The following is a 25,072-nucleotide window of genomic DNA, read 5'->3' on the forward strand; positions in this document are numbered from 1 at the left end:
CATATGATAGTCAGTCCTCTGCAGTGAGTGTTAGAATGTGCAAGTTCACCTTGGGCTGACTGAACTGGAACAAGCAGTTCCAGTAATCAGACAGGTAACTGTCTGAGAGATAAAGCACTTATTTCAGTACAGAAAACATCACCACAGTAGCTTTTTCAAAAGAGCCACTTATATCTCATTTATTTTAAAAAAGAATTCCCCTTAAGGACAGCTGAGGAGAGTCTGGTCTCCATTTCAGGGGGCCACCAAAAGGACAGCACTCTGAGAGACCTCTCTTGGCTGAGGTCCCAGGGGTAGACTCAGCTGCCATTAAATGCGTATCTGTCTGTGTCACAAGTTTGCTCTTCTATCTTTATTAATAGACAAGGTGGAACACAGTGCTTAACTTCTTAGGGTTAATCAGTTCCTCCTGTCTGTTTCTTCACATGAAGGCACAGCTCCCATGCACATCATCATTACTGATTACTATGAAATAAGCACAGGCTTGATTGTAAAGTCCAGTCCCCTAGGTATACAAATTGTGGTGACATTGTACCTATGAGAACTCAAAACCTGGAGGGCTGGGACACAGCTCTCCATGACCCGGGAGTTTCTTCCTGACTACTGAGGAAATAAGCTGCCTGCTGGACATTGTAGGGTAAAAATATTTCCCCGGCTTTCCATGGTTGGCTTCTTCAGACCCTTGTCAGAGGCTCTGAGCAGCAGATTCCTGCAGTGGGGGTAAGTGGCAGAGACTGTCAGAATCTCTTGGGCAGCAAGTTTTCTTGGTTGGACAAGGTAATAGGCTCAGCGTGTTGAAAGCCGATTCACTGTTGAGCACCCAGGGGAACAATCCGTGTCCTTTAGAAGATACGGCCTGGGAAGACAATGATTTCTTCCTCCAAACTCCTCTTTGGGGCCACTGTCATGTTACAGAGCTCTGTGTGAACAGAGAAGAAATCTAATCTAATAGACTTTATGGGCTGCTCAGGATAACACCTAGTGAGGTGAATTTAGATTCTTGTAAAAAAAAAAATCTATCATCACTCTTCACATGGAAGTGAGAAATTTCCAGGATCAGGGAAAATACTTTATTTTATTTATTTATTTATTTATTCATTTTTAGAGAGGAGAGAGAGAGAGGAGAGAGAGAGACAGAGAGAAGGGGGGAGGAGCTGGAAGCATCAACTCCCATATGTGCCTTGACCAGGCAAGCCCAGGGTTTTGAACCGGCGACCTCAGCATTTCCAGATTGACGCTTTATCCACTGCACCACCACAGGTCAGGCCAGGAAAATACTTTAGAGCGGTGATTTTCAACCTTTTTACACTTGGAGACCGGTGAAAATAGGAGAATTATTTTGGGTACTGCTATGAGAGAGGAGAAATCAGAAGAATGCAGGAGAAGGGGCCTGCAATGTCTGTGATCTTACACTCAAGCCAGTGACCTCAGCATTTTGGATTGAGGGAGGAAGGGCTGACTGAGAAAGTTTGAAAAAGTAACAAATCCCAGCTGTGAAGCCCTTACCAGTTCTCTGAAATAACTTGCAATCCAGGCAAGAACAACGGGATATGTGAACAGTCAAGGACAAACGGTTCGAATCTCCTTTCATACTCCCTGCCCTCCTGGAGACACAAAAGTCACGTAGGTCTGCAAAGAAGTCAAAGAAATCAGGCACTTGTCACGTGAAAGCTAAAGCTGTAAAGGTATATAAGATGTAAGAAATCGAACTTCGGGGAGCTCGCGTTTTTGGTGCTACTAGCTCCACATGCTCAACTAGCTACTAATAAATTCTTCCTTCATCAAGTTGTCTGGGCATTTATTATCCTTTGTTTGCGGCTAATTCCTGCTACAGCTAAGGCAGAAATCACCCTGAGCATAAGCGAATTTGACTAGGATCATGGGGTCTATAATCTTCATACATTTCACTAGTGAGTTCAGGTTGGTTCAAAAGACACTTATTAAAAGTCCCATCTTTGCTCACAAAGCCAACTATTAGAGTTTTCATGTACAATTTCACTCAGAATAAAAGTGTTACTAAAAACAAGAATCTTGGCCCTGGCTGGTTGGCTCAGTGGTAGAGCGTCAGCCTGGCGTGCAGAAGTCCCGGGTTCGATTCCCGGCCAGGGCACACAGGAGAGGCGCCCATCTGCTTCTCCACCCCTCCCCCTCTCCTTCCTCTCTGTCTCTATCTTCCCCTCCCGCAGCCAAGGCTCCATAGGAGCGGAGATGGCCCGGGCGCTGGGGACGGCTCCTTGGCCTCTGCCCCAGGCGCTAGAGTGGCTCTGGTCGCGGCAGAGCGACGCCCCGGAGGGGCAGAACATTGCCCCTGGTGGTCAGAGCATCGCCCCTGGTGGGCGTGCCAGGTGGATCCCGGTCGGGCGCATGCGGGAGTCTGTCTCCCCGTTTCCAGCTTCGGAAAAATACAAAAAACAACAACACACACACACACAAAAAACAAAAAAAACCCAACAAGAATCTTGCAAAGACTTTCATGTAGCAGCTTGCTGTCTCAGTTACTTTGCTTTAAACAACAAATTACCCCATATATTGCTGACTTTGAACAAGAAGGCACCTGATGGAATTGGAGAGAGAAATTTAACACAGATTTTGTAAATTCCTAGTGCCACATAATTGTGCATATATATATATATGCATATATATATATATATATGTGTTGGATGTTATTTAAAATAGATCTTCTAAAATACAATCCAATGAGATAATCCTGGGGATTACAAACAAATAGCCATGGAATGTATTTTTTAAAACAACTGTCCTAGTGTTGTGGGAATAGGTCCTTGTGGCTCAAAGTCACAGAAGGGGAAGAGAAAAGGGGCAGAGCAATCTTTGAGGAGATACTGGCTGAGGATTTTCCAAAACTGATGAAAGACTTTATGCCACAAGCCTGACCTGTGGTGGTGCAGCGGATAAAGTGTCAACCTGGAATGCTGAGGTCGCCGGTTCAAAACCCTGGGCTTGCCTACTCAGCGCACATATGGGAGTTGGTGCTTCCTGGTCCTCCCCCATTCTCTCTCTCTTTCTCCTCTCTCTCTAAAAATGGATAAAAAAAAAAATCTAAACCACAGATTCAAGACAGGCTACGGAACCCAAGCAGGATAAAAACAAAGAAAACCACACCCAGGCCCATCTTAAAATTTTCCTAAGAAAAGAAAGACACGTTACTTTCAAAAGAATAATAATTACACAGACAATAAGTAGAGTTTGCAACAGAAATGCTGGAGGCCCAGAATATGGCATCTTTAAGATGCTGAACAAAAATAACTAAAGACCTGGAGTTCTATACTCAGGAAAAACAACCTTTAAAAATGAAGATGAGACGGACCAGGCAGTGGTGCAGTGGATAGAGCATCGGAATGGGATGTGGAGGGCCGAGGTTCAAAACCCTGAGGTTGCTGGCTCGAGCACAGGCTCATCTGGCTTGAGCGCGGGCTCACCAGCTTGAGCACAGGGTCGCTGGCTTGAGTGTGGGATCACAGACATGACCCCATGGTCATTAGCTTGAGCTCAAAGGTTGTTGGCTTGAAGCCCACGGTTGTTGGCTTGAGCTCAAGGTTGCTGGCTTGAGCAAGGAGTTACTAGCTCTGTTGCAGCCCCCTAGTCAAGGTACATATGAGAAAGCAATCATTGAACAACTAAGGTGCCACAACCAAGAATTGATGCTTCTCATCTCTCTCCCTTCATGTCTGTCCCTATCTGTCTCTTTCCCTGACTCTGTCAAAAATAAAAAGGTGAATAAACGCGTTTTCAGATAAATAAAAAACTGAATCAATTTACTGCCAGCAGACCCACACTAAATACAATTTATAGTGTCATCTTTCTTGGAAACTGAAACAAACAGCAACAGCAAAAATTAGTATAGCAATAGAAAATTCTGACAACACAATTAACAAACTTGTCTTACTTAGGCCCTGGCTGGGTGGCTCAGTGGACAAAGCATCCAACTGGCGTGCCAGAGTTTATGGGTTCAACCCACAGTCAGGGCATGTATGGCAAGCAATCAATGAGTGCACAACTAAATGGAACTAAGTGAAACAATGAGTTGATGTTTCTCTTTCTCTCTCCCTTCCTCCCTCCCCTCTTCTTTCTCTCAAATCGATGGAAAAATAATTTTTAATTAAAAAAAACTTGCCCTAATTAAAGAAACCCAAAACTTCACCTAACAACTTCAAAAAACACATTTTCAAGTACATATAGCTAGAACATTTACCGAAATTGACTATATAGTGAACCGTAAGGTAACTCTTTAAAAATTTCAACAAATTGAAATCTTACTTGTATGTAGTATGACCATAGTGGAATTAAGTTGAAATCAGAGACAAAAAATAGTTGAGGGATGCCCAAATGTTTGGAAATATAGTTCTAGACTACCATGTGTCAAAAAAGACATTACAATGGAAATTCAAACAAGATTTTGAATCAAATGCTAATTAACATCAATCATATCCACACTTCTAGGATGCAGCTACAACCATGCCTAGAGGGGGATTTATAGTCTCAAACACATGTCTTAAAAAAGAAAAAAAGTCGGAAAACCAATGATCTACATATTCATTTCATCATGCTAGGAAAAGGATAGCAAATTAAATCCAAAAGAAAAGAAGGAAGGAAATAATGAAGAGCAGGAATTAATGAATGAAAATGAATAGATTTCTTGGAAAAGGCTAATAACCTCAATAAATCACAAACAGGAAAGATAAATGAGATATCACTATGGATCCAACCAGGGTGACCAACTGTCCCAGTTTGCCTGGACTGTTCTGGTTATAGCTCCTCAAGCCTCATGTCCTAGGAGGCCACTCTGTTCCCTGGAAAACAAGATGGTTGGTCACCCTAGATTCAACAGACACTGTTCTGAGAGAAGATTATAAACAATGTTATGCCAGTAAGTTTGACAACCCTTTGAGTAGTGAATTCTTTTCATGCTTGCTGACACGGGGGAGTAAGTTCTTTTTTCAAAAAATGAAATTAGTTCCAGTTACAGTTTTATTAGTTGAAATCAGAGACAAAAAATAGTTGAGGGATGCCCAAATGTTTGGAAATACAGTTCTAGACTACCATGTGTCAAAAAAGACATTACAATGGAAATTCAAACAAGATTTTGAATCAAATGCTAATTAACATCGATCATATCCACACTTACAGGAGTAGTGAATTCTTTTCATGCTTGCTGACACGGGGGAGTAAGTTCTGTTTTCAAAAAATGAAATTAGTTCCAGTTACAGTTTTATTAACTTAAAATCATGTTTGTTTGGTAACCAATTTATGGAAACAAGAAGAACGTACATTTGCCCTTTTTTTAATGTTACCTTACACATTTTAAAAATAAATCAATTGTACTCTGGATGGTCAGGAGATACGAGGACGTACATGAACATTTGTACTACTCAAAGGGTTAAAATGAAGTAGACAGCTTCTTTGGAAAACACAACTTACCGAACAAAATAGAACATTTGTATAGTCTTATAATTAATGTAGAACTTGAACCAATTATTAAAACCTCCCATGAAAAAACTCCTTCACCAATGAGTTTCCCCACATTTAAACACACATACATAGTCACACAAATATTACACAGACACAAGAGAACTGAAAAAGTGGGAAACTATAACTTTCATATTAAAATCTGACAAGGACATGACAAAAAACGAAAATCATTGGTCAATATCTTCCATAAAAATGACCAGAGACTGGCAAACTATTTTTGCAAAGGGCCAGAGAGTCAACATTATAAGCGTGTGGGTCCCAGTCCCTGTTGACAGTTCTTCACTTGGCCAGTTCAGTGCAAAAGCAGCTATAAGCAGCACATATAAATGTGTGAGCCCAGCTGTGTCTGTCCATTAAAATTTTGGATGTCCATTAGTGACACAAATATTCTAAACAAAATATAGATGATTCAATCCAGTGATATGTAAAAACAATAGTTATTCCAGAAATTAATAGTAGTGTCAACATTAAACATTCACCACATTTGCAGAATAAAGGAGAAAAACCAAAGGATCATTTCAATAAATGAAGAAAAAGGTTTGATAAAATTCAACCCTTGTTTAAAATAAAAGTTCTTAGCTAACTATGACTAGAAGGAGACTTTCTTACTCTGATGTACTTATAAACAAACAAAAAACCCAAAGCATGGAAATCAGAGAGAAAGTCTGAAATCACCACTCTTTCACCTTATGTTGGAGATTCTAGTCAGTGCAATACAGGAAGAGAAACATCTTGGCCCTGGCTGTTGGTGGCTCAGTGGATAGAGCATTGGTCTGGTGTATGGATGTCCCAGGTTTGATTCCTGGTTAGGGCACACTAGAGAAGTGACCATCTGCTTCTCCCCCTTCTTTCCCTCTTCTTCTCCTGCAGCCAGTGGCTTGATTGGTTTGAGCATGGCCCCAGGCACTGAGGATAGCTCAGTTGACTGGAACATATCCGCCTCAGGCACTGAAAATAGCTTGGTACTCGAGCATTGGCCTCAGACAGGATTGCGGGGGCGATCCTGGTCAAGGTGCATGTGGGAGTCTGCCTCATTATCTTCCCTCCTCTCACCTAAAAAACAAAAACATCTAAAATATAAAGATGAGAAAAGAAGAAATAAAACCCATTATTTTCAGATCACCAGATTGTGTAAATTGAAAATACAAAGAAGCTTATTATTAAGTAGAATTAATAAATGAAAGTCACTGGATATAAACATTTTTTTTTTTTTTTTTTTTTTTTTTACAGAGGCAGAGATAGACAGGGACAGACAGACAGGAACGGAGAGAGATGAGAAGCATCAATCATCAGTTTCTTGTTGTGCATTGCGACTTCTTAGTTGTTCACTGATTGCTTTCTCACATATGCCTTGACCGCGGGCCTTCAGAAGACCGAGTAACCCCCTGCTGGAGCCAGCAACCTTGGGTCTAAGCTGGTGAGCTCTTTGCTCAAGCCAGATGAGCCCGTGCTCAAGCTGGCGACCTCGGGGTCTCGAACCTGGGTCCTTCCGCATCCCAATCCGACGCTCTATCCACTGCGCCACCACCTGGTCAGGCTAAACAACATATTTTGAGAGAGAAAGATGAAGGGAAAGAGAGAGAAGGGAATGAGATTGTTGGCTGTAGAGATGAGAGAGTGAGAGGAGAGAGAGGAGGAGGGGGGAGAGAGGCAATAACCTAAGCCCTTTTGGTCTGTGGACCACACTCCTTGGCCTCTGGACCCACTTGCACTCTTGGAAAGTATTGAGGATCCCAAAGAGCTTTCGTTGTTGTGGGTTGTATCCATCAATATTTACATTAGAAAGTAAAACTGATTAAAGGTTTAAACTTTTGTTAACTCATTTAAAATAACAATAAACCCATTACATATTATCATTTTTATGAAAATGATTTTCTTTTTTTATTTTCTTTTTTTATTTTTCTGAAGCCAGAAACCAGACAGATTCCCGCATGCGCCCGACAGGGATCCACCCAGCACGCCCGCCAGGGGGCGATGCTCTGCCCATCTGGGGCGTTGCTCTGTTGCTACCAGAGCCACTCTAGCACCTGAGGCAGAGGCCATGGAGCCATCTCCAGCGCCCCGGCCATTTTGCTCCAATGGAGCCTTGGCTGCGGGAGGGGGAGAGAGAGACAGAGAGGAAGGAGAGGGGGAGGAGTGGAGAAGCAGATGGGCACTTCTCCTGTGTGCCCTAGTCGGGAATCGAACCCGGGACTTCTGCACGCCAGGCCGACGCTCTACCACTGAGCCAACCGGCCAGGGCCGAAAATGCTTTTCAAAATAAAAAAAGAAATGAGTTTAAAGGAAGACAGTTTTTATATTTTGATAAACCTCTTTACTGTCTCAGCAGAAGACAGCTGGATTCCCCTATCTGCTTGGCCATCCTATCTGCAGCAATATCACAGATTACGTAGGGAAAACCCGACCGTACACGCCTTAAAAAAATAGGAGTAAAAAGGCGAGCAACATCTAAGTATTATTATGGAAACAGTTTTGATTACGGACTCTTTGAAACGGTCCAGAGACCACAAGGGTTCCCAGTCTACTGTGAACTGCTGGACTAAGATGAAATCCAAGAGGCAAACTGGGATGGGATTTTGGACCCCAATGGAGGAACTGGTCCCAGTGCAAAGTGACTGTTCATCTTTGGAAACAAGAGGGAAAGAAGAGTTAGTGCCAAAGCAGTTGTGGGACAACATGTATGCTCCATCCTTACGAATTCCTTTTCTCAGTGAGATCTGAGGTGAGGGCATTCACTCAGGGTGAAGAGGAAGATGGTGCAGTTCCTAGGAGAGAGAGCTTTGCTATACCTCTCTTGGTGAGTGGTCTGCTAGCCATGTAGTTACAGTGCAGATTTGTCCTCAGAGCATCCAGGACGACATCCTCCAATTTACCTGCTGCCAGAACTGCAGGGAGGAAACTCCTCAGCAAGCTGATGCTGAGTCACTACCTCTCTCCACGAGTGAGTGGTATGGCAGGGTGTTGAAGAGCACGCCCAGCGCACTAACCTGCCCGGGTTCTAATTCTGGTTCTGCCATTGAGTAGCTGTGTGTCCTTGGGCAGAACATCCTCTCTGTGCCTCAGTAAAACATGCTTAACAGGGCTGCTCTGAGGATCAAGGTAGAATGAATGACAAGGAACACACTTAGATGGGTGTCGGCAAAGTGCTCCCTAAGGCACAATAACAACTACTGCCATTGCTGCTGAATATCAACAGGACTTCCTGAGCTCCCACTCAGCCGTTGAGTGTGGCTAAGAACGGGTTCATCTAGCGACCAGCTACTGAACCTTGAGGATACATTTGTGGGTCGAAGCAGGCTGGACCCGCCTTCATGGGCTCTCAGTCTCCTGGTGAAAGCCAGCGTGACACAACTAGACACAATTAGTGCAACAATCGCAATCGCCGTCAGTCCTAATGTTTAGGAAGGCGTAGCACGTGGTCGGGTCTTTGGATCCATTCCTCCCTTCTTTCAGACTCAGAGTTGGAGTTGGTACTCCTGGTTTTTCCAAGTGAGGAGTGCTTCTCAGGAGCGGGCTGGCCTACGCGGCTCCAAGCGGTTCGGCGCGACGAGCCCAACCGCCCGCTCGCACCTAGGGAATGTACAGAAAACCGCTTCCCCGACTCACGTCGTCAAGGCACGTTCCCGCGCCTCAGGGTCAGGACTTTCGGTAAAGGGGCGTGGCCACGAGCCATTAACCGCGCGCTGGAGTCCGTAGTTGACTTGGCCAATCGGAGCTCGGCTTATTCCCGAGTGCGGCCAAACATCCTCCACTAAGCGAGCGTTGTCGTCGCTGGAGCAACAGCGTCCTAGAAACGCCGAGTGAGCTGAGCTTCGGCACCTACGTGTCCCAGGCTCCCTGCGCGCACTTGTGGCCCCACGAGGAGGAGAGTCGGGAGGGGGTGCGGGTAAGGCGATGGGGCCTTGGCTTCCGGATCCCGCGCGCGAGCCGCAAGGGCAGCAGAGCTTCGGAGCGGGCTTCGGAGCGAGCGGGCGGGCGGGCAATTTTGAAGGTCCCACAGTCTTGAGACGGCTGCCGCCCACCCGGGCGACAGAGAGCCTCCCCGCCTCGTTGGTGGTAGATAGCTGGTGACTCGTTTTCTCCTGTGTCTGTGGCGCGCCAGCCGGTGCCCAGCGCGGCGTAAGCGCTATGGCTACCGCGGAGAATGGGAGGGTCCTGTTCCCGTGGAGCTGACCTGAGGCCTCCCTTCCCGGATGTGTGAGGACTTGAGCCCTGGGGCTGTGGGGGAGTGCGGTGAGGGATTTTTCCAAATACCACATGTAAAAGGCTAGGCAGGTTCACTTTGGATTTGGGCCGACAGTAGGAAAACTGCGAGCTGGAAAGGGTTGGACCATTCAGTTTAATAAAGTCTCACAACAGGGAACAAGCACACAGGTAGGGGAAACTGCCTCTCAGGCAAACAACTAGCAAAATGGCCTCTGCAACGCCCCTGAGTGCAAGCACCCAGTAGCCTTATACAGGCCAAATACATGTGACATTGCCACGTGTTCACGCACTAATTAGGCAAAGGGCCCGTAGCTGTAAACCAGCCAGCGAGCCTAACACAGCTGCCCCACACCACATAACTAGTAAGCTACAAAGTCAGAATTCAATTTAAGCACTTTTGTCTCCTGTAAAAAAAAAAAGAAAAAAAAATCTGTTCTTTCTAGAACATTCTTTTTCCTCAGACCACACCAATTTTCTCCTCAGAAATTTGGTTTGCAGGCACTTTGTGACACATTTGGTTGCACAGAGCTTAATTTAAGACAATTGGTAAATCACTTCACTCTGAAGGAGAGTCATGTTTCTTAAGTATGTGCTCCTTGATGGATGAATGTGCAGAAATGCTATAAAAAAAGGAAAAAAAATCGACATTCCCACACTGTAGTTCCTTCATTGCTTCCTTTTCATGGTCTCCAATCCAACTGACATTTCTTTGGTTACATCCCCAGTATTGGAGAGTGAGTCAGGCACCAGCCCTTTGATTGTCCAGGGACGTATGTGCCTCCCACTCAACCTCACTAGGCTCTCAGGGGACAAGGTTTTGACTGTGGTTATCTGCACTTGCCCTTGCCCTGCACCCTCGGCGTAGTGCTGGCTCACGTTGGTTGCAGGGAGACAGTTGTCAAGAAATGCTCTTCCGAGGCCAGGCAGTGGCACAGTGTCTAGAGCGTTGGCTTGGGACTCTCAGGACCCACGTTCAAAACCCCCTAGGTCACTGGCTTGAGCGTGGGGTCACCAGCCTGAGTGTGGGATCATACATGTGACCCCATGGTCGCTGGCTTGAGCCTAAAGGTTGTTGGCTTAAGCCCAAGGTCACTGGCTTGGCTGGAGCCCCGCCCCCTCCATAGTCAAGACACATGAAAAAGCAATCAATGATCAACTAAGGTGCTGCAACTATGAGTTGATGCTTCTCTTCTCCCTGTCTGTTCCTTGCTCGCTAGAAAAAGAAAAAGAAAAAGAAATGCTCCTCTGAGACCTTAAATTTGCTTTCAATTTTGTCTGCCTTTTTTCTGCCCTTTTCCAGTCATCCAGCCTTCCCCATGCTGACTCCCTCAGCCCACTGGCACCCGGAGACAGAACTGGCTCCAGGAGGATGGTCTGCAGCCCGGCTCCGGCCCAGAGCAAGGATCTCTTGGAAGCCCACTGGCTGTTAACAACATCATTGCTTTAATCAAGCTTCTTTCCAGGTGCACATCCAGAGGGAGTGTTTAGGGTGAGTCAGTGGTGAGAGTCCCTGGAGGTTTTCTTGGGTGGCTCCTCCCCCTGCCAGGATGGAGAAATTGGCGGTGTCACAGGGACGAGGAACTGCGAGCGAGACAAGATGCTAACAGTCACTGACTTTTCTTCAAGTATATTTATCTAAAAGTATCCCAAATTTAGGTTCACAAGTAGAGATTGGATTCTTATACTATTTAAAGATTAATTCACTTTCATCACAATACTCTTCAGGATATGCACACCATTTAGAAGAACAGGTGGACAGTGAAGGATGTGTTTGAGAAAATTGGGTACAGAGAACATGCACAGGAGACCCTTCCAGTGAGAGCTTTGTTTTCCACCTTTCCCTCTTACTGTTGACCTTTAACTGCTATTTGGTTTCCTTTACTCTGTTGCAGGGGGCGCTGTTGTTCTTCCTCTCCACACGTTTGTCTGCAGTTCTACCACTTGGGCTAGTTCCACAGTCATGCCTGCTACTCCTGGCTAATGCTCACTGAGCACTTACTATGTTCCAGGCACATTTTGGGGCATCACATACATTTTCTCTAAAATTTAGCCCTTATCAGCTGCTTATGGAAAAGTACAGTTACTCTTTCCATATTGCAGGAGGTAAGGGGCTATTGAGCTGACAAATGATGGCACATGGCTTCTACTCCAGGACTGCCTCATAACAGAACCCATGCCCTTGACCCGCACTCCAGTGCTCACAAGTATGTAAATGCTCTGTGTGGCCCGCTGAGGTTTGCGATGACTGTACAAATACATATGATGGGGTAGAATGAAAACATGTAAGTCAGAGTCATGAGCAGCACAGATTGAATGGGAAAGTTAACATTAGGAGAGGAGAGAAAATACTCAGATCATCCTTAATGGTTAATATAGTTGGGCTACACATTTAGTTCTGAGTTTCTTGAACTCAAGGACAAGGAAATTTTAAAAAAAGAAAATAGAAGAAAATTGAATTAATTTTGTCCAGGCAAATAAAGCATTTTAATTCCTCTGGAAAAAATAAAGCTTGTCTAACACCTAGGTCTAACAAGCAATTGTTTTGGGGTTCATGGCAAAGCCTGAGAAGGACTTGAGTCCCACTAAATGACAAAGGTGTAGGCTTAGTGTCCTCACTATTCAGAGAGAGAATGTAGACTACTACTTGTATATGGAATTTTTAAAGTGGTTTTGAATATCAATGCTTTTCAGCAACACCTAACTTGTTTTTTCCTCGGAAATTATAAAATGGTGTTATCCTGTCCCCTGCGTTGGTTTCATTCACTTGTTTGCTTGCTTCACAGCTATTTGCTGAGCACCTACTATATGCCAAACCTTGACTAGGCATTGAGGAGCCTCAGTGGTGGTCATCACTGACCTGGTACGCCTGTGCTCTGCCTTGTCACTTTCTCCTGCTGTCTGCTGGTCTGACTTTGGTTTGCCCTCCTTTGTTGGCCTATAAAACCCGAAGATGTCACTCAACACCTTACTCTGTAACTGTCTACCTGCCTTCTGTCCTGAGATCTGTTTGGTTTCTATTTCTGATCCTTCCTGGTACCTAAAATTAATAACAGCTGCCAAATGAACACAGCGTGCTGTGTGTAAGGCTCTTCAGATACATTACAATTCTTCCACAGCCTTTACAGCATGATGCTTAATTGTTTTGGGTCACTTGCTCTTGGAGAAGCTGGTGAAAGTAATCTATCCTCTCTCTAGAAAAATAATTTCACACACTTGCATGTAAGGTCAGAGACTGAAGTTCTACAGAGGCAGACACATGGACCTCATCCCTAGATTCCAGTACAGAGAAAGATTATTTCAGCATTTTGCAAATGAGGAAACTGGGTCAGGAGGAGATTAATTAACTTGCAAGTTTGTACAGAAGACAGTGGAACCAGTATGATTCCAACCCCTTAATTTTTCCCACTGTAGATGCTCAATAACTGAGTGAGTGAGCATATGAAAGGCTAAAAAGGGAACTTTCTAGGGTATGTGTTCCAAAACAACAGAACATCCATTTAATATCAGAATAGACATGGAGAAGATTTTTCTCAAGTATTTGGATTTATTTGCCAAAATCTTTTGTGTTGCTTGTAACTTTTTTCCAATTTAGTCACATGATAATTTTCCCCGCACGATACCAATTCCAACAAATTTTTGCTTCTGATGCCATTTCGCTTTGGCTGTGCGCATTTTTTACCCTTGTGTTGAATTATGTTTTCTCTGGATGCCAAGGCAGATGGATGGCACTTTTGTTATGATTTTGATATCAATAGCATCTGTTAAAAACTGGACATCAATATAAACTGGTGATTACATACATCACTGAAATAGCCCTCTATTTGAGTTTCTGCTGTGGTTAAGAAGTGTGTTTGATGGGGTGTGACTTGGTGGTGCCTTGGGGGGTATTGGTTTAATAATCTTTGCTAATTTCTGCTTTACCAAGTTCTCAAGTAATCCTGAGTTCATTAATATCTTAGAAATCTCTTTATTTAGAAAACCTAAACTGAGGCTGATTTAAAGCTAGGGAGGACCTACAGAGCATATCACAGTTTCCTGCTCCTACTTAGAACATTGTTTAGCTTTCAAAATAAGGGTAAAATGAGCCCAAGCTTCTTGCCCTCACAGTAGTAGGTGTTGATAGCTGTGGTCCAACAGGAACAAAGGTTGATGGAGTGCTTACCTGTGCACCAGGCTGTGTGGTCAGTGTTTAGTGCAGGAAGATGAGTGCTACTGACTCTACTGGAGGGGCCACCGATAAACAGCCAAGAGAAAAATATGGAGGCAGAGAATCAAAGTGAAAATAGACGCAGAACTAGGAGGACAGGCTGGAGGTTCATACTTTTACTTTATATTTATGCTCCCCCCCAGTACCGTAGCAAAGTAATGGAATTACAGGTGCCTTTGACCTTTCTGTCCTTTCCTTTACTAACTAAACAATCAGCAAAACATTCTCTGGAAAGGCATGGTTGGTTTTGTTTAAGGAGGATAAGAGGGCCTCAAGAAGGAGGGTGCTCAGTTCAAGAAGATGAATTGAAGTGTGGCAGGTGGAAAAGGAGGGAGGAAGTTCTAGCAAAAGAGTGAGCCAGAATACAGAGGTGAGGAAGCACATGGTGTATTGGAGTACTGTAAAAATGCAGCATGCCCGGAGCTGTAGTGTCTGGAAGAGTCACCGGGGCCAGGTTATTAATGATGTGAATTATCTTAGGCCCTGGTGTTGGACGTTTTCTTTGTATATTTAAGAAATTTTTATTCTCAGAAAAGTTGCAGAATTAGTACGGAGAGGTCCAGTGAGTCACTTCTTCCAGTGATACCATCTTACGAAATAACCGTAGGACAATTATCAAACCAGGCTACTGCCACTGCACAATACTAGTAACTAAACAGACTTTATCAGACTTCACCAGTTTTGACATGAATTCATTTTTTCTTTGTGCATAGTTCTATGGAATTTTAATACCTGTATAGTTTTGCATCGCATATTTTTAAGCCAAGGAGTAACATGACACCATATCTGTGTTTTGGGAGGATAAAGCTTGGCAACGGAGGAGGATGGGTTAGAGAAGCTGGAGACCAGGAAGCAACTTAAGAGGTTATTTCTTCATCCAGATGAGTAAGGATGAACAGGGCCATGACATCAGGGAGGGAGGGGGCAAGGAATAGATTTAAGAGATGTTTTCCAACTAAAATTGACAATACTTGCTGATTACTTAGAGGGCTGGAGGCCAAAGGCAGGGATTTCTGCCCTAACCTTACCAAGGTTCAGGAGTGGAAGCAAATTTATATAGTCACTCAATAAGTTTGAATACACCTCTGAATATTAGTTCCTGGCCTGGGATCTGGGGATGCCCAGAGACAAGCATTAGTTGACTACTCACAAATAGATAACATCGTTGCAAACTGGGCTAAGGGCTATCAGGGACAATGCGGGTCCTGTGGAAGTGTGTAATGGGGGGGTATCAAAGAAGGCCCCCTGAAGAAGTGATAGGCACAGAGATTGGTGGCCATTTGTACTCAGCATCAGCGCCACCTGGGAACCTGGCCGCAAGGCCAATTCTCTGGCCCCACCCCCACCCAGGATCTAGATCGAGGACCAGGATGTAGAGCTGGGGCCCAGCCAGTCGGTGTCTAACAAGCTGTCCTGGTTATTCTGATGGACACTCAAATTTGAGAACTGCTGATCTTTGGGACAAGGAGGAATTCATAGGCAGAGTGGGGAGAAGGACGAGTGGCCTAGGCAGAGGGCTATGGCTTATGGAAAAAAGCTTTCACATGGTAAGGCCACATCTGAGGGACTGCCAAGGGCCAGTGGGGTCAATGCATGGAGAACCCTGGAGAGGGAGACAGCTGGAGAAGTGGACATGACCCATCAGTATGGCCTTGTGACACCATTAAGGACTTTGTTCTTTGTTCTAAGGGCAATAGGAAGTAATTGGAATTTATAAAGCAAGAAAGTAATAAGGGATCAGCATTTTAAAGTGACTATTCTGGCTGATATGAGGAAAATAGAGGGGACCATAGTAGGGTGTATGTGTGATGTTTGTGTGCATGTGTGATGTGCACGTGTGTTGTGGGAGTACATGTATGTGGTTTGTGTGGCTGTGTGTATATGCGTGTATGTAGGTGTGTTTGTGAGATGGCGATATGGGAGGAGGAGTGTTGACATAAACTCACCACCTGGAACACCTAAAATTTGGTGTGAAGCTCACATAGAGGACCTGCCTGAGGTTTTCGACACAATTTAGTAGCTGGCAATTTCACTTGATTATCTTGCACACCCAAAGGTTCTACTCTTGCAGGTTGATAAGCTAAGTAAGGGAATCTGCCAACTTGTGTTCTCATTGTTCTCTTATTTTTCAGAATACACAAATTCAGAAAGAGTATATCTTAAAGAAAATGAAACGAAAGAGCACCAAAACAAATGTCAACAGCATCCAGTCAGATAGTGCCAAGGCCAGGTAAGATGCTTCTCTTTCCCAAATCCATGTCAGCTGATGGGCAGAAGATTGTGTTTAGCTCAGGATATGTATCTGTGTATTGGGCTGGGTGTAAGGCCTCAAGAGAAAGGTTGATAAGGACACCATTATCACTTTCGCCTGGTTGGTCAGTCACTCATACAGGCAGCATGTACTAAATGCTGGTTTTTGTGCCAAAGTTGTCTAGGAACTTGCATATTTAACATATCAAGAAGCATCGGCTTGTAGGTTTTTAGGTTGAATGTCCTTAATTTGTTGCCCAACAGGACTATAAATATTAGACAGCCAGGAGAATTGAGAGAGTGATTCAGCCTGCTTCACTATAGGGCCACCGGGCCCGCTGCCAGTGCAGGTTTTCTCTGCTGTTCACATGTTCTGCGCTGGGGGGCAGCAGCAGTAAGCCTTTCCCTCACTGACTGAAGCTGGAAACCTGTGCACCCTCCTTTCCAGCCTCCAGCACTTGCCTGCACTTGCAGGCCTGGCGCACTATAAATAGGATGTGTTAAACCTCCCTGTCTGCACACGGGAGCTGGCAGAACGAATGGTTCCCAGCTCTTCCATTTCAGAAGGCTGCCAGTCAAACAGTTTCTGGGATGGGAACAACTGTGTGACAGCCGAAAAGCACGGTCAGTTTTTCTGACACAACTTTTCTCCGTTGTCTGTTGCTGTATCTGTCATCACATCAGGTGTGGTGTGAGTCGAGAATGTTCATTAGGTGAGAGTGGATTTCTGAGACACTTTTTGAAATGAGAGAGAAAGCACATTACAAACAGAACAATACAAGTATAAGCTTTTTCTTTAGGATCTATATTCCGGGGTGGCAAGGCATTTGGTCTGACAAAACCATCACAAAAACAACAATCCTCAGTTCAGTTAAACTCAGCATTTTTGGACCATCATCATCAGATGTGGTCCCTGCTCTCGTGACTAACAGGAAAGACAGCTATTGAAGAATCCCAAGGATCATGAGTGTTAAGAAGCCCTTCCTGATGCTGGTCACACTAGTTCTCAGAATAGGGGGTGAGAGAGGTCATGGGTCATGCTGAAACTTCTGCCTTGGATCGCGGGAAAGAGAGTGAAAATCCTGAACAAGATCTAGGAGTGGGAGGGAGGGAAGGAGGGTGTGTGTGTTGGAATGGAGTGCCCTTTGAATGCAGGGATGTGGAAATCCTTCATTAATTTGAGAAACACTTTTGAGCACCGGTTATGTACTGGGAACTCTTGGGCTGGGGCTGCAGTGATGTAAACACACCATTTTATTTCATAGGGCCTATAATCCAGTTTCTAGTCTCCCAAATAAAAGGTATAGTTACCAGTTGTGATGAGTGCAGTGCCAGGGAAGGACAGGTTGTGATAAACTTTGCAGGAGGATATAGAGAAGGGGATCAGGGAGACCTCTCCAAGGAGGGGACGGTCACAGCTGGAATGAGGGGAAGAGGAGTTAGCTGGACAAGGCTGGGGAAGGACCCCGGCAGAGGAGTCATGGGGCTGTGGGAGAGTGACAGGTGGGACACGAGAGGCAGGCAGGAGCCAGGTCATGTGCTGCCTGGTAGCACATTACAGCTAACATGCTGTGATGCATTTATTAAAGAACATTTGTAGCCCTGGCTGGCTAGCTCAGTGGTAGAGCGTTGGCCTGGTGTGTGGAAGTCCTGGGTTCGATTCCCGGCCAGGGCACACAGGAGAAGCACCCATTTGCTTCTCCACCCCTCCCCCTCTCCTTTCTCTCTGTCTCTCTCTTCCCCTCCCGCAGCCAAGGCTCCACTGGAGCAAAGTTGGCCCGGGCGCTGAGGATGGCTCCATGGCCTCCACCTCAGGTGCTAAAATGGCTCTGGTTGCAGCAGAGCAATGCCCCAGAAGGGCAGAGCATCATCCTCTGGTGGGCATGCCAGGTGGATCCCGCTGGGGCACATGCAGGAGTCTCTCTGCCTCCCACTTCTCACTTCAGAAAAATACAAAAAAATAAAGAACATTTGTAATGACCCATGCCTCCACCATCCCAATGTAGCTATTTTTGCCATATCTTCTAGACTGTCAGTTTGTGAAAATATAATTTTATATCACTGTATTTATAGTGTTTCCTGTCCCTTTTCTCTTAATGTTGTCCTAAACATGTTTTTGTGTTTCAGCATAGTCTTCATAGTTATTTATAACAGTGAGATGCTGCTTCAGTACACTGTATTAACTCTGAGAAGTTTGTGTTATATTTTAAGTTTGATTTCTGAGTTTTGTGTGTGTGTGTGTCTGTGTGTCTGTCTTGTAGTGTGTGTATGGGTAGACTTGAAATGTATGCTGCAGGAGGGGGTATTTGTTAAACTGACATTTGGGAGGAAGGCTATAGGGATCTGAGGAGGCCCTGACGTGGGGGAGACCCTTGGTAGAGGAAGGCTGTAGCTCAGACACATGGAACAGCCGTGTTTGTAAGCCATGTGCTGTATAAAGGTCAGCTTACAACCATGGTTTATGGTTTTTTCTGCTAAATTGAATTCAGATGACTGGCTAAATGTTTATTAAAATACCCTATCATTTGAAATATATTTGTAAATCAACTTGTGTTCTTCTAACTCCTATATTTGGACAGTAGACTAGGGTTGCCAGCCAGTTCCTAGATACTGAGGGCGTATGAGGCCAGGATGGGGAAGCTGGAGTGGGCTTCCAGTGTTGGGCATGAGCCCCAGAATCTTAGTGTTTGATTAGATAATTATGTAGATGACTTTTAATTTTTTTCATGTTCTTTTGAGTACGCTGAATTGTCAACTGTTTTGCACATGCAAGGTGGATCCATTTTTGAGGATTGACAGACAAATTTTATTACTCTAATAATACATGGAAACTCATTGTTAGTGGTATGTTTACATGAGAATGCACATAAACTATGCACATGCACTCATGTGAGTACCCCCCCCCCCCATACACACACCCTTAGCACAATTGGGCAAAATGCCTAGGATTAAATGTAGGAGAGTTTGGTTCTTGGCCTCATGAGTAAATTTACTTTTTTTCCCTCGGGTTTAATTTCTCCTCTAAAAGTATGGATAATGGTATCTAACTCACAAAGTTGTCACAAGGTTGACGATAACCAGTGGCCAGCAAAGTAGATGCTCCTCATTGCTAGATGAATCTAGTAGAATCACTTAAATGTAACATTTGCTGATCTTTTAGATTTATTTTGACAAGAGGCTCCTTAGAAAACTATGGACTCGTACTTATAAATCAACTCTGGTTCTTCTATAGCAGTGGCTTCAGCTTGTTAAGGATGGCTGAGCCCCCACCCAGAGTCTCTGATTGGTTGGTCTTGGTGGGTGGGGCCTGATAATTTGCATTTCTGAAAAGTTTCCAGGTGATACTGATGCTAGTGGTTCAGGGACCATGTTTTGAGACCCATTGTTAAGAGATACTTGTCTGCCTCAACTGCCTTTTAAACCATTTTTAAAAATGGAAAATAATGCACTTAAAAATAATAATATTAATAGCAATAAAATATGTTATTTCTGCTTGAGGAATCTACAAATGGATTATCTCTGTCTCCCTTGAGCTGAACTGGTGATAACATCTCTTGGGAAAAGTCTTTAGTCTAACTCCCCAAGGTAGGGTGATTCAGTTTACACTCTCATCAACTCTAGGAAGGCGGGGTGTCACCAAATACCTATATGCTACTTCAGTGCAGTCAGAGATACTGTGCAGATACCTTCTCCCTGTTTTTTTTTTTTAAACATGCTGATTTAAAAACATATTGTCTTTAAATCCTGAGTGAGATAGTGAGCTGCTGGAGGGTCGGGTAGGTCATACTTCTCGTTCTCTTCCTCCACCCTTGTCAGTGTGTGGCCGGCAGTGTTTATTGAAGAATGGCCTCTTAGAGCATTGTTGCTTGGAAAATGCTCACATGAAGGATGCTTGGGTTGAACACCCAAACAGACTTCATTTTCAGAACTCCCCAGATTTGGGTCCATGGAATATCCATATTGTAATTGAAGTCACACTAGCTTTTATAATACTACAGTGTGTAGGAATCAGACCTGGGGAAGACCCACAGGTCACCCAGCCCGTCCTCCACTGGAGCAGGATCATGCCCTGCAGTGTGCTCAGCAGCATTGGGAGGAATGACTTTTCATATGATTATTATTTTTTTCATGCTGTCTTCAACTAAGTTTTTCTTGAATTGAATCACTTTGTATTCAAGTAATAAAATGCACAACAGGCAGTACATTTCTGGGTGATTATCTCACTCCTCAGGTGGTGTAATAAGGCATGAGGCCAAAGCCCTGGCATGCCTGATTGTTATTAGGAAGTGAATTTATGGATAAAATAAAGTGGTTATTTCCATAAGTGCAATAAGGAATGCAGTTACAGCAGAACTTCCTCATGTGCTTGAGCTAGACGAGGCAGGAGTGGCGTGTTCCTAACCATCCATGCAGCAGTGGGTAGCCAGAGACTTTTCGCTGCCTTTGAAGAGCTGGTTATTAATTTCATAAAAAGCAATAGGAAAGCCTTGGCCATTGACAGCCATGCAGACTGGTTTCTGGGCAGAGCTCTCCTACTGGACCCAGTTCTGGGCTTAGCAGTTATGGAATCCTGGGCAAAAAAAGTGAGTGGGCATGGGAGGGTTAAACGACAGGTTTTCACAAATCTTAAGCACTTCTCTTGGCTCAAAGTAAGTCCCAAGTAAGTACTAATTGAATCATAAAAACTTTTATCCCCTTTTAAAATATTTTGTAAGCCCGAGTTCTTGTCTCTTAACCTCTTTAATCTTGTCCAGTTACCTCAGTTACACCAATAATTCCAATCATTCTTGGTGCTCCTTTTGAGCAGTATGTGCTCAAGTTGTCGGTTGTCTTGCACACCCTCACCTGGCTGTGTCACACTTGCCTTTCAAAACCCTGTTGCAATAAGCTCAACTCTCTTCCTCCCTGTGCAGCTGGATGTGATTGGAGGAAAAACACCACCATGGGAACTGGCTTATAGGTTCATGTCCAGGGACCTCCGATGGCTGTTAAAACTCCCTGGCAATTATTCTTGACCCGCTCTCCTGTTTGCCTTTTCTTCTCGACAACCATTTCATTCTTTATCCTCTTTCCTGAATCCTGAGCCCCCTCTCCCTGTCCTTGCTACTGTTGACTCAGTTCTGTACTGCAAAGGGAATTGTTTTCTTAATTTTATGTTCAGATTGTTCATTGCAGGTATATAGAAAAACAGTTTTTTGTATACTGATTTTGTATCCTATAACCTTACTGAAGTTGTTTATTCTAATCATAGTTTTTGGTGTGTGTATTCTTTAGGATTTCCTGTATACAAAATTATGTCATTGGCAAATACAGTGTGTCCATAAAGTCATGGTGCACTTTTGACCAGTCACAGGAAAGCAACAAAAGACGATAGAAATGTGAAATCTGCACCAAATAAAAGGAAAACCCTCCCAGTTTCTGTAGGATGATGTGGCAGCATGTGCGCATGTGCAGATAATGATGTAACACCGTGTATACAGCGGAGCAGCCCACGGCCATGCCAGTTGAGATGTGGACGGTACAGAGGAAAGTTCAGTGTGTTCTGTGGCTTGCTAAATTCGAATCCGTGACCAAAGTGCAACGTGAATATTGGCGTGTTTATAACAAAGCGCCACCACATAGGAATAACATTACACCACATAAATAACTGGCAGTTTGGTGGAGAAACCCCATTCTAGTAGGCCATCAGTCAGTGAAGAGTCTGTAGAGGCTATACGGGATAGCTACCTAAGGAGCCCTAAAAAATCTGTGCGTGAGTCCACATCGAACACTGAATAGGTATGAAACTGGGAGAGTTTTCCTTTTATTTGGTGCAGATTTCACATTTCTATCATCTTTTGTTGCTTTCCTGTGACCGGTCAAAAGTGCACTATGACTTTATGGACATACTGTAGGTTTTGGTTATTAGTCTCTTATCTGATTTCTTTTTATTTTGTTTTTTTTTTATAAATAAATTTTTATTTTAATGGGGTGATATCAATAAATCAGGATACATATATTAAAAGAAAACATGTCCAGGTTATCTTGTCATTCAATTCTGTTGCATATCCATCACCCAAAGTCAGATTGTCCTCTGTCACCTTCTATCTTAGTCTCGTTTTTATGTCCCACCAATGTATGGAATCCTGCAGTTCTTGTTTTTTTTCTGATTTACTTATTTCACTCTGTATAATGTTATCAAGATCCCACCATTTTGTTGTAAGTGATCCAATGTCATCATTTCTTATGGCTGAATAGTATACCATGGTGTATATGTGCCACATCTTCTTTATCTAGTCTTCTATTTTTTTTTTACAGTGATTAAAGCCTTTAAGCAAACTCTTGGCCAATACAGCAAGAATCCATAAAAGAGTAGTGTCCTTAACATGTTCACCCAGTTCAAGTTGGCCCCAACACCATGCCAAATCCCTGAAAAATGTATCCCAACCCCAATTCAGTCTTTTAGGAGCTGTCCCAAGGAGCAGGAATCCAGGATAAGTCCACATCCAGGAAAAGACCGCATGGCACTGGTATTGTTGTCACAATTCTATACTTTGCAGCTCACGTCCAAGTCCCAATGACCGCTGCTTCTAGCTGGTAATGATTCAGGTAAACTGGAAAAGCCATCTGCAGCATATGTGGATATGGAGCTTCTGTTCTCCTCTGCCTGGAGAGATGAGACCAGGTTGCTTTTCCCTGGAGCTCTGTGACTGTGGCTTGGTAAAGAGAACCTTGGGATACACTAAGCTGGGTGGCAAAGGTAGATTCATAATAGAAGTTGGCAAAAGGGGGAAAGAGAGCTCTAAATTAAGAGTAGGTCCCAGCCTGAAATATGAGTGGGGCATTGAGGTAGGAGGAAGAAAGGAAACACTATATATTAAAGCAGCAGATATTTTGTTTTCTTGCCTAATTGCTCTGGCTGGCACCTTTAGAGCAAACATCCTTGTCTTGTTTCTGATCTTAGGGTAAAAACTTTTGTTCTTTTACCATTAAGTATGATTTTAGCTGTTTTTTTGTTTGTTTTATTAATGCCTTTTGTCACATCTAGGAAATTACCTTCTGTTTTTAATTTGTTCCTAGTGTTGTTGTTGTTGTTTTTATCATGAAAGGATTTAAGATTTTTGTGCAATGCTTTTTCTGCACCCATTGAGAGTATGATTTTTCTTGATTCTATTAAGGTTAATTTTTGATTAATTTTTATTTATTTAACCATCCTTGTATCCTGGGATATATCCCACTTAGTCATACTGTCTGGTTCTTTTTTATATTGATATATTGCTAGATTTAGTTTGTTAATATTTTGATGAGAACTTTTCCTATAATCCCAAGCAGTGTTGGTCTTTCGTTTTCTTTTCTTTTGATATGTTTGTCTGCCCTTTTTTGTTTTTTGAAGAGTTCATGGAGGAATTCTTGTAATTATTCTCCTTTAAATGTTTGGTAGTATTCACCAGTGAACCCAACTGGTCCTCGGACTTCTGCAGTAAAGTGTTTGATTACTAATTCAATCTCTTTGTTATAGGTCTATTCTATTCAGATTTTTTATTTCTTTAGTCAGTTTCTGTAGTTTGTGTCTTTCTAAGAATTTTTCCATTTTATGTAAGTTATCTAATTTGTTGGCACACAATTAGTATTCCCTTGCAATTTTTTTTTTGTTTTTGGAAGTTCAGTAGTAATGCCCTCCCTTCCATTCATAATTTAAATAAGTTGAGTATCCCTCATTTTATCTTGGTCAGTTTAGTTAAAAAATTGTTATTTTCAAAGAACCAGCTTTTCATTTTGTTGGTTTTCTCTATTTTCTATTCCCAATTTTATATATTTCTGCTCTAATCTTTATTAGTCCTTTATTCTACTTGGGTTTAAGTTACTCCTATTTTGCTAGCTTTTTAAGGAAGATGCTTAGGTTATTAATTGAAGTTTTTAAAAAAATTATTTATTCAATTTAGAGAGGAGAGAGAGAGAGAGAGAGAGAGAGAGAGAGAGAAGGGGGACGCATCAGCTCCCATATGTGCCTTGACCATGCAAGTGCAGGGTTTTGAACTGATGACGCAGGGTTAAGCTGTTTATTTGAGCTTTTTCTGCTTCTTAAGGTATGCGTGTAATGCTATGAACTTCCCTCTCAGTACTGCTTTTGCTGTGTCCCATAAATTTTGAGTTGTTGTATGCTCATTATCATTTGTTTCTAGGACTTTTAAAATTTCTTTTTTGATCTCATTGTTAACCCATTTGTTATTTAATAACATGCTATTTAGTTTCCAAGTGTTTGAGTATTTTTCAATTTTTCTGTTGTGGTTGATTTCTAGTTTCATGCCATTGTGATCAGAGAAAGTGCTCGATATGATTTCAATTTTCTTAAATTTATTGAGACCGCTTTTGTGCCCTAACATGTGGTATATCTTAGAGAATGTACCATGAGCACTTGAAAAGAATGTATATTCTGCTGCTTTAGGGTTAAAGGTTCTGAAGATACTATTAAATCAAGTTGATCTAGTGTGTCCTTTAAATCTGCTGTTTCTTTGTTAATTTTCTTTCTTGAGGATCTATCTAGTAATGTTAGTGGGATATTAAAATCCCCTACTATTATAGTATTGCTGTTGATGGATATAAAGGATCGTCCTTTATATCCATCAAAGTCTGCTTTATATATATATAGGTGCTCCTGTATTAGGTGTCTAGATATTTATAATGTTTATATCTTCCTGTTGGATTGCTCCCTTTATCATTATGTAGTGACCTTCTTTATTTCTTACTATAGCCTTTGTTTTAAGTCCATTTTGTCTGATATTAGTATTGCTATTGCAGCTTTTTTTCATTTCCATTTGCATGAAGTATTTTTTCCTATCCTTTTGCCTTCAGTCTATATACATCTTTTGTTTTGAGGTGTATCTCTTGTAGTCAGCATATGTATAGGTCCTGTTTTCTTATCCATGCAGCTACCTTATGTCT

General features: G+C 43.0%; 1 protein-coding gene across 6 annotated transcripts in view; it reads left to right on the forward strand.

The window, feature by feature from the left end:
* Positions 1–9,229: 9,229 nt before the first annotated feature.
* Positions 9,230–25,072, forward strand: part of EFCAB6 (EF-hand calcium binding domain 6) — a 200,242-nt gene continuing 184,399 nt past the window's right edge. For 3 of the 6 annotated variants that reach the window (XM_066255898.1, XM_066255855.1, XM_066255879.1), the window contains exons 1-3: positions 9,230–9,373; positions 10,994–11,182; positions 16,033–16,130. In XM_066255898.1, the coding sequence (XP_066111995.1) occupies positions 16,069–16,130 (62 nt within the window). In that variant the 5' untranslated portion in view covers positions 9,230–9,373; positions 10,994–11,182; positions 16,033–16,068. Of the gene's footprint in view, positions 9,374–10,993; positions 11,183–16,032; positions 16,131–25,072 lie in introns of those variants that run through there. The other 3 variants (XM_066255871.1, XM_066255889.1, XM_066255861.1) reach the window with 3 other exon arrangements.

This window comes from Saccopteryx bilineata, chromosome 1 (genome assembly GCF_036850765.1).
Source record: "Saccopteryx bilineata isolate mSacBil1 chromosome 1, mSacBil1_pri_phased_curated, whole genome shotgun sequence".
Classification (NCBI taxonomy): domain Eukaryota; kingdom Metazoa; phylum Chordata; class Mammalia; order Chiroptera; family Emballonuridae; genus Saccopteryx; species Saccopteryx bilineata.